This window comes from Squalius cephalus (genome assembly GCF_949319135.1).
Source record: "Squalius cephalus genome assembly, chromosome: 10".
Lineage (NCBI taxonomy): Eukaryota > Metazoa > Chordata > Actinopteri > Cypriniformes > Leuciscidae > Squalius > Squalius cephalus.
Genome location: NC_137131.1, coordinates 4,662,517 through 4,675,296, shown reverse-complemented (window position 1 = coordinate 4,675,296; position 12,780 = coordinate 4,662,517). Strand labels below are relative to the sequence as shown.

Here is a 12,780-nt window from a genome sequence, read left to right as displayed (position 1 = left end):
CATTTTGTACAAAATTAAATGCTGCACTAATGACCCAAATGAGTCACAAAACCACAGAATAACCATTATTTTCTAGGATATATGGGTTGAAGACACCCAACTTGTGATTTAAGACACTTTTATCCAAAGCGTACTATCTGGAGTATGTGGTGTGTTGCTTAAAGAGATAGTTTAACTATCATTTACTCACCCTCATGTCATTTCAAACCCGTATGACCTCATTTGTTCTGTTGAACACAAAAGAAGATATTTTCAAAATGTATGTTTTTTTTTTCTTGTCCATAGAATGAAAGTCAATAGGGTCCCATGTTGTTTTGGACCCAAATGGATCTTTGATTGTATAGAGAAAAACAGCTGAAACACTCTTTAAAATAGCTTATAATTCATACAGGTTTGAAATGATGAAATAATTTGCATTTCTGAATGAACTATCAAACACAAGCTCATGGCAATTTGTAACTATTGTGGTGAATTGGTGGATAATTCATACAATTTTATTCATATGTTTTTAACGACCTGCCTATGCCCCACTCACGGTTATGTTTAGGGGTGGACCTTCATGCTTACATTTTTCTAAAACTTGTACGTTTCCATATAAATCAAATTCATATACAAAATCGGCACCTTGTAAAAGAGTAACATTTTCTCAAGAGATCAGTCTGGAACTATCCCTCATAAAAGTCTTGTGGGGTTCGAACCCATAACCTCATTTCGCTTCCAGCTCAGATCTTGAACCACAAAGCCACATTTTCTTAACCAGTAGCCAACCGATAACCTCAAAATCTCGACCCTAACCCTAACTTCCAGGTGTCACAGTTTGGAAAAAGCAAACCCACATCCTCGGACACACATATACATCCACTCACCGCCATCGTCCTCATCGAAGGAGTTCATGCAGGGGAAGTAGATGGCCAGGGCCTCAAAGGACGCGGACAGGCTGATGCGACTCTGTGAGCGCTCCATGTAAAGGCCCGACGTGGGTGCCGGCGCCGTGTCCGCAGGCTTGGGCAGACGTGCCTGGGCATTCTTCACGCGGAGCACGGCACGCGGCGTCTTGGCTAACTTTCACCGGCCCCTTCGCCAGCCACGAACAAGAGAGAAAAACAAACCCCAAAGCACCCTCGTACGTCCCTGTGGACCTGGTTTGGGTTCAAGAATCCTGTGAAGATATAATGTCCAGACTTCTTTTGGTGTCTGCAAAGTCCTTGTTTTATTTTGTTTCTGTCCAGGTCTTCAGGACAGAGAATTAGGACGGATGGAGTCTCATCTCAGAAGCTGATGTATCAGAGCTGTCCTGGATCTGCTTCAGAGAACATGATCTGTTGCTTTTCTGTCTAGCTGATCCCTCACCGGGCTGTGCACTGGATAGATGGATGGATGGATGGATAGCATATAATGCCGTGTGTGTGAGAGAGAGAGGTGGACAAATGGACAGAGAGAGAGAGAGAGAGAGAGAGAGAGAGAGGAGAGAGATGGGATTGAAGAGACAGACGGAGAGAGAGAGAGAGAGAGAGACAGACAGGGAGAAAAGGTTCTTACTATTCTAGCAGTCTGAGGCTGATTCACTTCATTCAGCGCTGAGCTCTTTGTGGAGACAAAAAGGGGGAGGAGGCACCCAAGAGCTGCTGCTGGGATTCAGGATACTGGCCAATCACAGGCCAGATGTCTGGATATGGGCGTGGCCACAGTCTACAGGCACAATAACTGTGAATATCTTTCATCCGTTCACAGACATCGACCGGCTTGCTCTCTCTTTAGCTAACACGGTGAAGTGAAAGCTGGTAGATTTCAGACATGTTTTGATTGCCATATGTTTTTGCAAGAGTAAATCACACGCATTCACAAAAAACTGCAACAGTTGGCTATTTATTAAGACGTATCAAATCAATAATGTTTTGAATATGAATGTCAAAATAAGTACTCTAACACCAACACCACCACCCACCACCCCCCCACCCCCAAATTTTTTTTCCCCTGAATAATTAATGTAAATGTTTTTATTGACAATAATACATTTAAATAATAAATTGTTAATACACCATTTTTACTCATCCACCAGTTTGTAAATTTTTTATTTTATTTTTGCACTTAATTCTTACACACACACACACACACACACACACAAACAATGTTATTTGCTAACTAGTTTAAAACTATTAATTTTAGTTTATTTAAGCTTAATTTCAATTAAGTAAGAAAAAATATTTGATGAAAAACTTGCCTAGGCAAGTAGCTGAAAAAAAATAAAATTTGAAGTACCAACATTACTAAAGCTAAAAATTAAAAATAAAATAAATCAAAGCTAAATAGAAAAACAGAAACTAATAAAACTGATGAAAGCACATCAATTTAATATTAAAGCTAGTTCAAACTATTAATAAATACTATATTTTTATATAAATAATAAAATAACATAAATAACTGGTTATTTGAGCTGTATATTTTTCTAAACCATCTACTTTAGTGGGACTTCTTTTTTAGGTTTGAACACAACTGTGTTGTGAGTTATTTATATTAACATCTTTTCCTAGTATGTTTTATGTGAATAGACTTAAGAAAAAGGCTTATAACAGTAGCAGAACCCTTTTTATAAGGTTCCATAAAGAATCATGCTTTGTAAGTGCAATAAAGAAACTTAATGGTGTTATAAAGGTTTATTTTCATTAATAATAATTTGTGTTACATGTTGTTAATATTATGCTTGCTACCCCTCTATCTTCATGGTCTTATAATACCTAGTAGCCTCTATTATGGTTTTACATTTAAAAAATACAGTGCTAAAACAAGTTATTAGCTGAATACACAAACATGGTTATTGACACTGAACATGAATATATCCATAAAGAAAAGAAAAAAACACAATCAAATAAATACCAAGTTCCAGTGAAATTTACCAGGTTTACCTGTTTTATTTGTAGGCTACCTTTCATTCGTTTTTATAAACTGAGGAATGGTAGAAACCGCATCCATGACCAGGCCTGTTGCATTTGACTCAATCATTGTATGTTGTGGATTGAAGTAAATAGCAACAAAATGACAGTGAAACCACCACATTTGTTAGAGAATAACCTCTGATGATTGTTCATTTAAACATAGCCATTGACAGCACCCGTGGGTTCCCGCTGTATTGTATTGTACCTTTAAGAAGCTGAATAAAAGAATGACACTGCTAGCTGAGAACAGTCATCTTCTGTTAAAGACGCATTTTTTCTTCTGTGTGTCTGGCAAGAGAGGCTAAGTGTGTGTGTGTGTGTGTGTGTGTGTGTGTGTGTGTGTGTGTGTGTGTGTGTGTGTGTGTGTGTGTGTGAGAGGGCTGAAAATGTCACCTGTGCCACCTCAATGAACAATCACAGCTCTACTGCAAATAATAAACGCAGAAGCATCACTCATAGTTATGAACGCCTCATAACCAATGCTGACAATCTCTGCCTCTCTCAAAGTGCATCCTGTCAGTTTTTGAATAGATTTATGTATGGTTTAGCCTCAGCAGGGTTGCCAAAGTTCATCAGCTTGTATGATAACCCTAATTTATTTACTATATTTTAAGACAGATTTATAGTTCACGTTGCTTTGTGGTTGCTGGATTGTTCTGGGTGGTTGCTAAGGTTGTCTGGGTGTCTGTTAGCACACTATGCAGTTGCAAGGAGGTTTTAGGGAGATGTTGCTAAGGTGTTTTGGGTAGATGTTTGACTTAACAAATACCACAGATTACAATGATAAATGTTGTATTTCAAGTACCACAGTATTATCACACTGTACCATGGTACTGTCACAGTAAGGTTTTACAAAGGTAATTATTTAGTCACTACACAAAACAAAGTACCAAAAAGTAACATGATACTGCCATTAGCTTTGAACATGTACCATAGTAATCTTGGAAGTATCTTGGAGCAGTGATAAAGCTGAAATAAAATAAAATATAAATATTAGATTAAAAAATGTATGCTGTTTTGACAGCTAACTAAAAAATAAATAAGTTGTAATACTAAAATTACTAAATTTGAAATAAAAATAACTTAAAGCTAAAAAAAAAAGTGACAAAAGCACATAAAGTTACAAAAAATGTAAAATAAAAATAAAAGCTAATTCTAAATATTATAATATTAATAATAAATCATGCTAAAATAACATTGCCTTGGAGTATCAAGGAACATCCATCTGATCCCATCACTGAACCACAGACTAAGTAATGTATTGTATGAGATATTCTGAATAGTGCAAGTTTCAGGGATGTGATTGTGCGAGTGAAAAAAACAGGAATTTTTATAAGACCCAGTGTGAAGCACTTTTAGTTTTTTTAAACACCTGAATCAGCCATTTACTGCATGAACTACCAGGAACTGTGAAGCATGACAAATGGAAATATGTTTAACAGCTATAATTTATTTCTAGTAATACAAAACATCTTTGGGAAAAATGTAAGAGCGATAAGTGCTATTCTGTAGTTCTGTAAATAAAGCAACTGTGCTTCCAATACCGATCAATCTCATTCAGTAAATAAAACTCCACTCAAACTTCTACAAATCATTACAGAGAACAGTTTTGGTCCATGAACTTGAACCTGATCCCACAAGAGGCCTGAAACAGTGTAACAAAATTGCACAAACATGCATTACTTCAAATTGTTTTTATTACTGATCTGCATGATTCATGTGGGTCATGATTTTAGGCCGAAATAACCGGAATTCCGGATTAATCCGGAAGAATCACATCCCTGAAGTTTGCTGTGTGTGTGTGTGTGCGTTCTTGTATATATGGTTTATGAGACCACAAATGTGTATAATGACATGGGTATTAGAACATAAACATGGTTTAAACCAAATGGCTTAAAATTAATTGAAATTCAAGTTGAAGTTTTCTGTGATGGGTAGGGTTAGTGTAAGGGGATAGAATAGACAGTATAAAAACCATTACGTGTGTGTGTGTGCATTAAGAGTTGTCTCGTATCGTAGCCAATGGCAGTTGAGTTGGTTCTTCTTCAGTGCTTCACTGACCTTTTACCATGTTGTTCCTCCTACCAGCAGGACCCAGGGGAAAGGGGCCGTCTCACGGTGATGACATCTTAAGTGCGAGACATCAATGAAACCTGACAGATGCTGGGAGTAAAAGTGAACACAAGTTCGTGTTAGAAGGAGACAACATACGGGAGGAAGAGGATTGTTCTCTCCCTCCAAGAAGCAAACAACATGTACTTGCAACAGTTGACACCCCTTCTGTTCAAAGCCCCTTCTGCAGAAACCCATTATCATGGTGTGGTATTTTCAAAAAGAGAATTACCATTGTAATGTGTTTCTGTGATACCCAGAAACCCTCTTGCTCTATTATATGATAGACATTATTGAAGATCTGCACAAGTTCATCAGCCCCCCCAAAATTGACCAATTTTCCTCATTTTAGACAATTGTAACTCAAAGAGCCAACCTGGGGCCGTATTCACAAAGCATTTTATCTTACCACTAGGAGTACTCCTAAATCCCACTAAAAGATTTTAGCTAGGAGTTTTCTTTTAAAAGTTATTCACAACGCCTTTTAGACCTACTCTTAGTAAAGAAAAATGACAACTCCTAAACTAAGAGTGAGTCTTCGTTGCTATGGATGACGTCATTACTCATGCACGAGCTTGACTGAAGTGACCACCTTGATTGGCTGATGATTGTAAGGCGGGAATGATTCCTAACCCCTCCCCTACGATGATGAGTGACAGGTGACAGGTCTGAGAATGCGTGCGCTACACAAGCAGTGCGAAGGACGGAAGATGATGAATAACTGAATAAATAGCCTAAATGAATAAAGAGTAAGGCAAAACAAATAGCCTAGTAGCCTAATGAAACATATGGATTGATGCAATATCTTTGCAACATTATTGAATTAATCTGTCACTATATGCCTCTGCCTACGTTTGCAAAGAGAAGAACATTTTAATTTGATTCACAATGATACGTTACAATTAGTTTACATGCAATGAGTAGCCTAGTTTTGGTTGTTGTTGGTGGCGTTATTGCATCCCTAGTTATGCCTACAATGCAGAATTGTTCCCTCGCGATTGGAAGCTCCTGTAGCGCCGCATACGCATTTCAAAACATCGCAGAGTGAAATGCCACAAAAAGCGGTTTGTGAATAGGTCTTAGTGAGTTAGGAGTCCTCTCGACTTCTTTTAAGCTTAGGTGCTACTTTTAGGGCTAAAATGCTTCGTGAATTACTCTTAGTGAAAAAAATTAGGAGTCCTAAAGTTAGGAGTGACACGCCCATTATTTTTAGGAGTTGCTCCTAAATTCACCAATTAGGAGCTACTTTTAGCCTTAAAATTCTTTGTGAATACAGCCCCTGAACAGCATTTTAAGGTGCACTCCAGATATAGGGGTGGCTATTCCAAATAATACACTTACAAAATACTGTACAGTAACATGGCAATTGTGAACTTCATTTGAACTTAATCGATATAGATTCCTAAAATCCCAAGAACGATTTTATACTAGTGAAAAAAACGGCGGCATGAAACTTCAAGTCCTTTGCGAATCTTTTGTTTTGGATCAAGATTCACGTACAAAATCTGCAAAACTTTTTTCTGTTGCAGATCAAAAGGACTATATATTATAAAAATTATTTAAAGATTTGATTTTTACTGATGTTATAGATTGCACTTTAATGTAAACACTTACTATTTTTTTGTTGAACATGAACATTTTTGCGGTGTTCTACTTGCATTTACACTGCTTTAACCAGCAGATGTCCACAGCGTTTCGAGAGCTTCGAAACAGTGAATCATTTTGAGAAGCATTCAGTTCAATTGGTTTGAGTCTGATTCAAGAACAAATGACTCTTATGAACTGGTTATTTTAACTGATTATTGAATGGCTGCATCCGAAATCGCATACTTCCCTACTATAGTTGGCGAAAAACAGTATGTGACAACTACTACTGACTTACTTCCAGCGAGATTCTGAAGTTCGTATATGATGGATTTACAATCCCATGAGGCCACAGGAGAGGATTTGTGAACGACAGTAAAGTAACACAACAGACGCTGGTTGGTCACATGATAATGACAACATGGCGAATATAGTACATCTGGATTACATTTGTAGGCTACTACACACACTCATTCATACTATATAGAATGTACTTTTTTAGCAGTCGTGAAGTAAATACTTATTCAAAATAAGTACCTACTCAAGAGAGTATGTGATTTTGGATGCAGCCAATAACTTAGTAGACACTTGAACTGTTTGAATCAGTGTCACGAATCCTTCACTGAATCCATGAGCGGTTACTAAATCAACCGAATCAGAATGTTATTACTTCTAGTTATAGAATATAACACAGCCTATGGACGGTTGGAATGTTTATCATATAATTTATCAGCAAATGAAGCAAATAGGATCAATTTTGACATAATGATTTGATTTTTGTGACTACAGCTGCAGCCTCTATTGGTGATTTTGGAATGTTTCAACATGTTTCTTTCTGGTCAGTCATATTGTTTTAGAGCCAATTCATGATATAAGATGTCATGATCACGATAGGGTATTATATCTTCCTTTATTCATTTTGTTCAGTTGATGCCTTCCTCTGGAAGCAATAGCTTTTCCTGCTAGGAGAGCACACAACATATGGGATTAGAGACATAACAGCAGGTGACAACAGCATCTTTATTTATTTTTTTCATTTTTCAGCACACTGGCCTCCTGTACAAACACATCCTCCACCACTATTATCCTGTCAGAGTGTATATTTGAAAGAAAACTTTTACCTTATTTATCTCAAATGCAGACTAGTTTAGTATCTTGGTGAATCTGAGCACATTGTTGAGATCTCTTCGAAACTCTACACTCTTGGTTCCTAAAAGGGGGATTTTGCAGTGATGCCATTGAAGAACCATTTTGGCTTCCCCAAAAGAACCCTTCAGTGAACAGTTTTTTTCTTAGTGTGAAGAACATTTTAAAAATCTAAAGAAACTTTTTCCACTGTAAAGAACCTTTAGTGGAATGGAAATGTCAAAGGTCCTTCATGGAACCATCAATGCCAATAAACAGGGCCGGAGTGGGGCTACTTTTCAGCCCGGGAGTTTCAGGCCCAAGACCGGCCCACTTTTTCCATGGTGGAATTCCAAATTAGCACTTTTTTTAAATTGGATAAATGAAGCAACAGTTCAGCTCGTATTATTGTGTAGTTTGTATTAATACCATGGGTTAACAAATAATGTAAATGTTAAATAATAATTCACTTAGACTTTATAAGAAGCAATAATTGCGACTTTATTTCACACAATTCTGACTTTATATTTCGCAATTCTGACTTTATAACACGTTTTGCGACTTTATATCACACAATTCTGACTCTATATCTTGCAGTTCTGACTTTATAAGCAATTGCGACTTTATTTCACGCAGTTCTGACTTTATATCTTGCAATTCTGACTTTATAAGAAGCAATTGCAACTTTATATCACGCAATTCTGACTTTATATCTCGCAATTCTGACTTTATAACACGCAATTGCGACTTTATTTCAGGCAATTCTGACTTTATATCTCCCAATTCTGACTTTATAACACGCAATTGCGACTTTATTTCACGCAATTCTGACTTTATATCTCGCAATTCTGAGAAATAAAGTCAGAATTGCGAGATGTAAACTCGCAATTGTGAGATAAAAAGTCGCAATTATCTTTTAAAATGTTTTATTCTGTGGCGGAAACAAAGCTTCCATACCTCCTGGCCTCTTCCTCCCATCCATCCTCCCTGACGCGTACCGTTACGGTAGGGCCGGCCCAGCTATCGGTAGGCGCTGGCGGTGCCGCGGTAGCCTACCTGAGAAAACGTTTTGGAAAAGACGGACTATGGACCCAACCAACTCTATAGGAGGGGTACAACCCATGCAGAGTGCGGCGCGCTGCGGTGTCAGAATGCGGAACGTGTGTATTTTTTTACAGTCTATGGTGTAGCCTAATGTAACTAATGTGACATTGAAATGTGAAAAAAAAAAAAAAATCCTCGACCGGCCCAAAAGTGAAGCAGCCCACCGGGAATTCTCCCGATTCACCCGATTACCCACTCCGGGCCTGCCAATAAAGAACCTTTGTAGTGGAGACACATTTGAGATTACTGGGGTCTTTTTCTCAGGTGAAAAATCAGGCCATTGGTAAAAAAAAAACTCTATTTGCTGCCAAGGAGAAACAACTGAGATATTAAAGAGATCTCATTTGTGGTATTTCTTTCCTGTGGAGCGCCGCAGTGTGGATGGCCTATATTTTATGGTCCAATTGTCTGCATTTTTTATTAACATACTGTCTTACTCTGAAGGCAACTTGTAAAAGTGGAGCTCAACTGACATCCAGGTCATGCTGATGTGGGCCATAACACTTTTAATTTTGCAGACTCATTGTCAGCCACCAGCATCTCAGTCCAGAGCGGGGGCCCATGGTTTGCCAAAGCTTTTCAAACTTTAATTACTTAATAGTACTTCGATAAAGGTAATTACGGTAAATATATGGTTATTTGATTAAAAAAAAAGAAGCCCTTGCTGTGAAAAGTGCCACACACACACAAACCCAAGTGATTGTCTGGTTCTTTTTTGGGGCATGTCGTATTGAAGCTTTGCTTGATCTCGTCATTTTACCAACCAAGCAAAAACACTCAGTCTATCACAGTATTGCAAAATCCACTTATCGGATTTACAAAGAGCTGTGTCCAAGGGCCAATCCCTCTAACAGCTTTTAATATCAACATAGTGCCACACGTTTATCTCTCATTCTCTTTCTATCTCTCTTGTTTTCCTAATATGCTGACTTCCCCTTTCATTTTGGCATTTAACTTCAGTTTATGACAAATATTTGTTGTAATGCCACGTGGGTCGCCACAAAATTTCTGATTTACACATGCACGCAAACCTACTGAGGTAAGAACTGGGATTAATTCCACAGATTTATGTAATTCCCTGGTGAGCCTGCTTTTGGCATCTTAAAGGGATAGTTCACCCAAAAGTTTTTTTGTTTTGTTTTATTTATCACTATATTATCTATATTATAACTACTAAAACTTATCATATTGATTTTAGCCAAATATTTTAGTGCCAAACTTGCATTAGTCGTGTCTATCTAAAAAAAGACTTTGGTAATCTGTAGCTGTTGATTTGATAGACATGAACCCACAATCATGACCATGGCTGACTGATGCCCGTAAACATGAAACAGACGGGTGCTCTCTACAGGAAGTGAAAGCAAGAGACCAACATCGATAGTCCGTCTCAGGCTGTGTGACATTTAGAGCTGTACATTCAGAGGTATTTTCAGGTGTTTAATGTATGTACACAGCAGGAGGTGTAATGTCACAGATCATCTCATCCAAGATGCCAAACTGAACCAATTCATGATTAATAAACTATCACAAATTGAAAGCTATTCTTAGCCAGTCTGCCTACTGAACACACTAGCCTACCACAGCTCGCACCAAGTCCAGCTTTTTAATACAAAAGTCAAGAAAATATGTTTTTCTGATATCCTTCAAATCCAAATCAAACCAAATATGATGCATTTTGACAGCATCCACTAAAATTACACCCTCTTTAGTAAATGGGCTGCCATTAAAATAAACATCCTCTTTGTGTTGTCAGCGTCCCGATGTCTCAACAGATAAAAACCCTCTTAGGCTGTCAGTTATTTTATTTTTCTTGTCTCATCTCCAGCTTTTTAATAACACCGTTGATACATGTTGACTTCTTGGTAACTTGTATTCTAATTTCTAACTTTATTATGGACAAATATTTTGGTTGTCCTGACCATGTTTGTTTGTCTTTTTGCATTTTTGTTAATAAATCTGATTATATATAATAATGTATGAATATAAAAAAATAACCCTGGAAATGACGATTGATGGACAGTTCATAATATATATATTATATATATATAATTCATTAAATAAATTCTATAAATAATGTGAATATTATAATAAATATTGAAATGTTTATTTAAATCTTAGTTTAGTTTATAATTTTTTTTTTAAATGTGACTTCATATAAAACAAATTTAAAAGTTGAAAAAAAAGTTGTTATTTATAGTTCTTTTAATTATAAAACCACAATTATCTCTATTTCTTAGTCCATCAAATCCTTTTCTTCCTTATTTTTCCAGATGTTTATTATGCAACAGCTTTTTTTGTTTAGACCCGCATCATTTCAGTTACTGAAACACTGCTTAATTCAGAATCCTGTTGGCTTTACCATGATTTTTTTTATGATAATCTAATCCTCTAATCTTGTTATGTTGATGGCTGTGTGAGTTGAGCAACATGCACAGATGTAATCTCACCCGTTTACTCCTGGTGTCTGTTATTTGTGTTGTTTCCTAGGCTGCTGATAGTCTGAATGCTGGGCATCTCGTAAAAGGAGCTGCAGAGCCACACACTGATTTACTCTATGTAAAATTGTAGCAGCTCCTGCTCTAAAAACGGTCCCACTTTTAGGACATTGGTTGCCACACGAGAGAGTCTCCTTCGAGTCGGCCTATTTAAACACGTCCTACACTGAACTCAGACAGTCTGGAGATTAGTCAATAAGTGAGTTCATATATGTGCAACAAAACACTGATAACTATGAAACATCAGCTTATTGAGAAGCCAGACAATGCAAACAACACTGAACCTCACTGACTTTCATCGTATGGACAAAAAGAAGACTTTGTATCCACACAAAAAAAAGAAAGTCATACAGGTTTAGAACGACATTGGGGTGATTAAATGATGACAGAAGTTAAAGTTGCCCCTATTATGCTATTTTTAAGGTTCCTAATTTTGTCCTAGTAGATCTACATGCATCAAAGGTAAAAAAATAAATTAGAAAAAACACTAATTTTCTCATATTATACATTGCACATCACATTTCTCAGAGTCAGAAAGCGGTTTCGTTCTAAACCCCTCCTTACCGAGAGCCTACTCTTCTTTGATTGGTCAGATGGCCGAGTCTGTTGTGATTGGTCTACCGCTTACTGCGAGTGTTGGAGGCTTCCTCAGCACTTAATACACAGTGATACAAACAGTAACGATGGCTTCATTTTTTTCGTATCAATTCCACTACGAGTCCTCATCTTTTTGAAGTGGAGGCAAAGTGGATTCGCAGCGCTGAAAACATCGTCTTCTCGACATGTCGACAACATGAACCAAACTCTTCCAGTCTCAGATACAACTACAGTTTTTGAGGGCGGGTCAAAGTAGATGTCATTCGTGGGCAGCCAATGAAGACAATAGGCTAGAATTATGCAAATGTATTACATTGTTACATAGGTATGTAACAGGAAGTGAGACTGGAATCGCTGACGACTCGTTACAGTCAGTTCAGAATCGATTCTTTCTTTTAGGAGACAATACCTTTATTTGTTGTGCACTTTGATCTTTAAAACTGTGCAGACATTTTTACATTCACAAACATCTATATTACACTCTACATTAAAGGTAATATCTGAAAAAGCATAATAAGGGCACTTTAAGGTTTAGCATGTATATTATGTCCAGTGTCGCCAACTATTTTTAAAGGAAAGTAGCCAAAGCCTGCTCAAAAACTTGCTAAATGTTGCTAGATTATGCAATACGTTTTCTCTCCTAATTCATGCTCACATACTGTATTATAATATAATATATTGGCAAATGTCCAATAAAGATTTATGTCATTTACATATTTTCTGTCAGACAACGGAGTGACTGACATGTTAACCAGCAAACCACCAAAAAGTCCCGTCGCTTTTTTGAAAAAAGCCGATAATGGGGTCTGAAGTTTGCAACACTGATTATG

The 12,780-nt window shown here is 37.1% G+C and overlaps 1 protein-coding gene across 2 annotated transcripts in view; it reads right to left on the bottom strand.

Annotated features, from left to right (window-relative positions):
• rims4 (regulating synaptic membrane exocytosis 4) overlaps positions 1-12,780 on the bottom strand; it is a 45,631-nt gene that overhangs the window by 29,620 nt on the left and 3,231 nt on the right. The window contains exon 2 of one of the 2 annotated variants that reach the window (XM_079884213.1): positions 4,995-5,096. In XM_079884213.1, coding sequence (XP_079740339.1) covers positions 4,995-5,004 — 10 coding nt within the window. In that variant the 5' untranslated portion in view covers positions 5,005-5,096. Of the gene's footprint in view, positions 1-866; positions 1,565-4,994; positions 5,097-12,780 lie in introns of those variants that run through there. The other variant, XM_079884212.1, reaches the window with a different exon arrangement.